At 32.8% G+C, this 3,423-nt stretch overlaps 1 protein-coding gene across 1 annotated transcript in view; it reads left to right on the top strand.

Moving 5' to 3' along the window:
* LOC105619106 overlaps positions 1–3,423 on the top strand; it is a 28,286-nt gene that overhangs the window by 3,256 nt on the left and 21,607 nt on the right. The window contains 1 exon segment of the mRNA XM_012200672.1: positions 1,654–1,785. Coding sequence (XP_012056062.1) covers positions 1,654–1,785 — 132 coding nt within the window.

The following is a 3,423-nucleotide window of genomic DNA, read 5'->3' as shown; positions in this document are numbered from 1 at the left end:
AGCATAATTTGACATTATAAATTTCATTGTTAAATTTATAATGTCAAATTATGCTCAATTTGAATTATTTTTAATCATTTCTAGATCGCCACTAATCCTATTTAATATGTTATTAATTTAATTAAAACAATGAAGTTAAACAATTAATTCAAGAAAATAAATTAAATTTAATTCAATTTATTTTATTATTTAGTAAGTATTATTAATATGATCGTTGTTTATTTTGAAACTAAAAGAGATTGATTTACATTTTGGCACACATTAAAAATAACAAAATGTCATTTAACTCAAGTCATTATTCAATTTTTTTTGAATTTAACTCAAGTGATTGAATCATTCAATTTCTTGATATTTAATATCAAATATTGATATCATTGGGAAAAAGTATAAATGTTTTAAAAACCATTTTAAAGCTTAGAAAATTTTAAATACTTTATTGTCACAATTTTCGATGTTTTATTAAGCTGCAGTGCAGCATTTTAAAATAAAACAAAAATATTGAAAATAAAAAGGAAATTATAGTTCTCTTCTCTTCAAAATAAATTTTTGAAAAATGCATTTTCTTTACGATTTGTTTCGATCCAGATATATAACTTTTCCTTTTCATGAGATGCGAGAAAATTACAAATGTTCCTGAATTTATGAAAGATATATATATTTTTAACACTAATTATATTCGGCGTTTAAAATCTCGCTACCTGGTTTTCATCCTTCCTCTATTTTATTTTGGTATTGACGCAGCATAACGATGATGCGCAATCATCATCGGGGCGATCCTAAATATTTGCAGAACATACGCTCGTTACATTCATTACCATCCTCTGAAAATAACAATTCGTACGGAATATATCGTAAAAATGCACGGGCATACACGCGCGTATATATGTGCGACATCCACCATAATATCTGTCGCGTAATACTTTGTTCTGTCATTTCAATCAAATACAAAATACATGTCGAAATTATGCCGGTGAAAATCCCAGGATAATTATTGCTTCAGTGATTATTTCGTATCGTTAATGCAACACGTCGACCATATTAAATTGTGTTTACCGCGTACTGGGGGGGAAATCGGAATTTATCGTATAACCAGTATGCTAATAAAGACAGGCCGAGGGATTACCTCGTGGTCCCATCCCTCTTATTACTCGGGAATCTGATGCAGCCGCGGTCTGGTGCAAGTGCACGCGGTCGAATGCAAGTGCGTTAGCAATATTGCCGAGAAGGGTTGATACACTCAGGGTTAATCCTATTTGCCCGCAAGGTTCTCGATCGTATTAACATTAAACGCCTTCAAGTTAAACGGGGAAAAGGCGATGCGATTTCCTTTCTAAACGCAAAATGCCATCTATAATTTGCGGCGTCGCGTCGTGCTAGACGCCGCATTTCGATCTCTTACGAACTAAGCGTAATTATTTCTAACATACCAGACACGCGGTGTCCTGTCGTACGACATTTACACGACTTTCTTGAGAAGCGGTAAAAATTTAATTTAAAGAAATTCTTTTATTGCAGCTTTTACTTGCACAACGGAAAAATTCAACACACACTTTAACGTGTGTTTTTCGCGCAAAATATAACTGCAGTCGCGTCGGCTGACGTTTCTAGCTCAACTGCAACAGCTTTACGTTTCTAATTCTTTTTCTCTTGCAGCTGCAGGAAATTCTGGCCAATTACTCGCCGTGGGGTAAGCCAGGTGGCGGCGCGCCTTGCGCGGCCACCCTGAGGAAGAGAAACGTGCCCCTGGAGCCGCTTCAACTGCCGAGATGTCACAGTTTCGGTCAGGTAAAACAGAGAGACCGTAGCCGTCATTTTTCTTTCCGCCTGCACTCTCGTCACAAAACTTTCTGTCTTCGTAAATCCGACCCGGTGATCGCATGCACTCGTCTCTGAAAACTTTCGGGCTCGCTTACGCACGTCGTCACACTGATGCGCGTGAAAGCGTCGTTTACTCGCGTGAATAAGATTTGTTGTCGCGTTTTTAATGCTTCCGAGCATTGGTGTTCCTGAACCGATAATTTCCTGCAGGGAATAAATGCGAATTGAATAGCACATGAGAGAACTTGGAGTTGAAGTGGCCGAACGTTACCGTCGTAAACGAATGCATTCGAACGAAAAGTTGATTTTTTAATATGTTTTATATTTTTGGAATATCGTAAGAAAATGATGATGTAATTACGAAAAAGAGGAGGCAAATCCCGCTTTGCTTTGCATGACGCAATTCTTTTGCAATGTTTAAATCAGTTAATTATATTTGAAAATTTGTGAAGAAGTCTGTTATTTTTTGCTGTAAGGAAATTATTATTTTTTATTATATAAGGGAATTATAGTGCGTGACTACGAAAATTATGCACGTTTAATTTTGGTGTACGCATCTTGATTACCGAGCAGAGTTCACGTACAAATCGAGTTATTAAATCCTTACGCGATATACATGTACAAACATGTGTAGCTATGTATAAAATACAAGAGCCAGGAAACAATATCAAGCAACGCTGTTAAGCAAATAAGTTTACAGCGTTGCTTACAACATTGCATTATTATACATTAGAATATTAATTCTGTCTAATATTTAGAAATTAGCCGACGCTGAAATTCCACTTTATCAACTCAATTTCGTTAGAAATATCATTAGTAATTTTTACTTTTGTTGAAAATTGATCAGATTATATTAACGTGAATATATTATACAATTTATTATTATTATTATGCAATTTCACATTACCTATTTCGTTACCTATTATTATCATTATTTTAATAACATGTGGATTTAACAGTTATGTGTAGATTTTATTTTTTAACTTACCAGACTATGTCTATAAAATAATCTTTTCTGAAAATATGTATTTATCGATATTTTAACAAATAAAAAATAAATGTAGCAATTAAACAGAATTTATTGAAATTATTGGGTAGTGAATCTGTAAATAAGATATAGTTACAGGGGGGGAAGGTTATGGTTTATTTAATAAATCTAGAAAGTCTCTTTTGGGAGTTACAGAGCATTTTCTCTAAAACAATTACGTTATTATCTGTCCCAAATTGATGAGTAATAATAATCCTCAGAAAGTGCGGTGAAATTCTCCTCCTTGATTTCGATGTCTGAATCCATCATTTGAATAGAGCTGAATGTAGTCATATATAGAATAATTACTCTTAATATATTAAATGATAAATTTGCAGATTAAGAATTAAATTAATTAATTTTCTCTTAGCCGGAGACAGATGATGATATATCTGCCAGAATTGAAGTTTACATATATTAACTTATATAATATTGTATATCTTTATCAATCTTCTTCATATTTTATATATTATGGATTATATATATATATATATATATATATATATATATATATATATATATATATATATATTATTATATACTNTNAGTACTACGACGACGACACGACGAGGTAGGAG

Source organism: Atta cephalotes (genome assembly GCF_000143395.1).
Source record: "Atta cephalotes unplaced genomic scaffold scaffold00001, whole genome shotgun sequence".
Classification (NCBI taxonomy): domain Eukaryota; kingdom Metazoa; phylum Arthropoda; class Insecta; order Hymenoptera; family Formicidae; genus Atta; species Atta cephalotes.
Note: the sequence above shows the minus strand (reverse complement) of the source record. Positions and strands in the feature narration are given on the sequence as shown.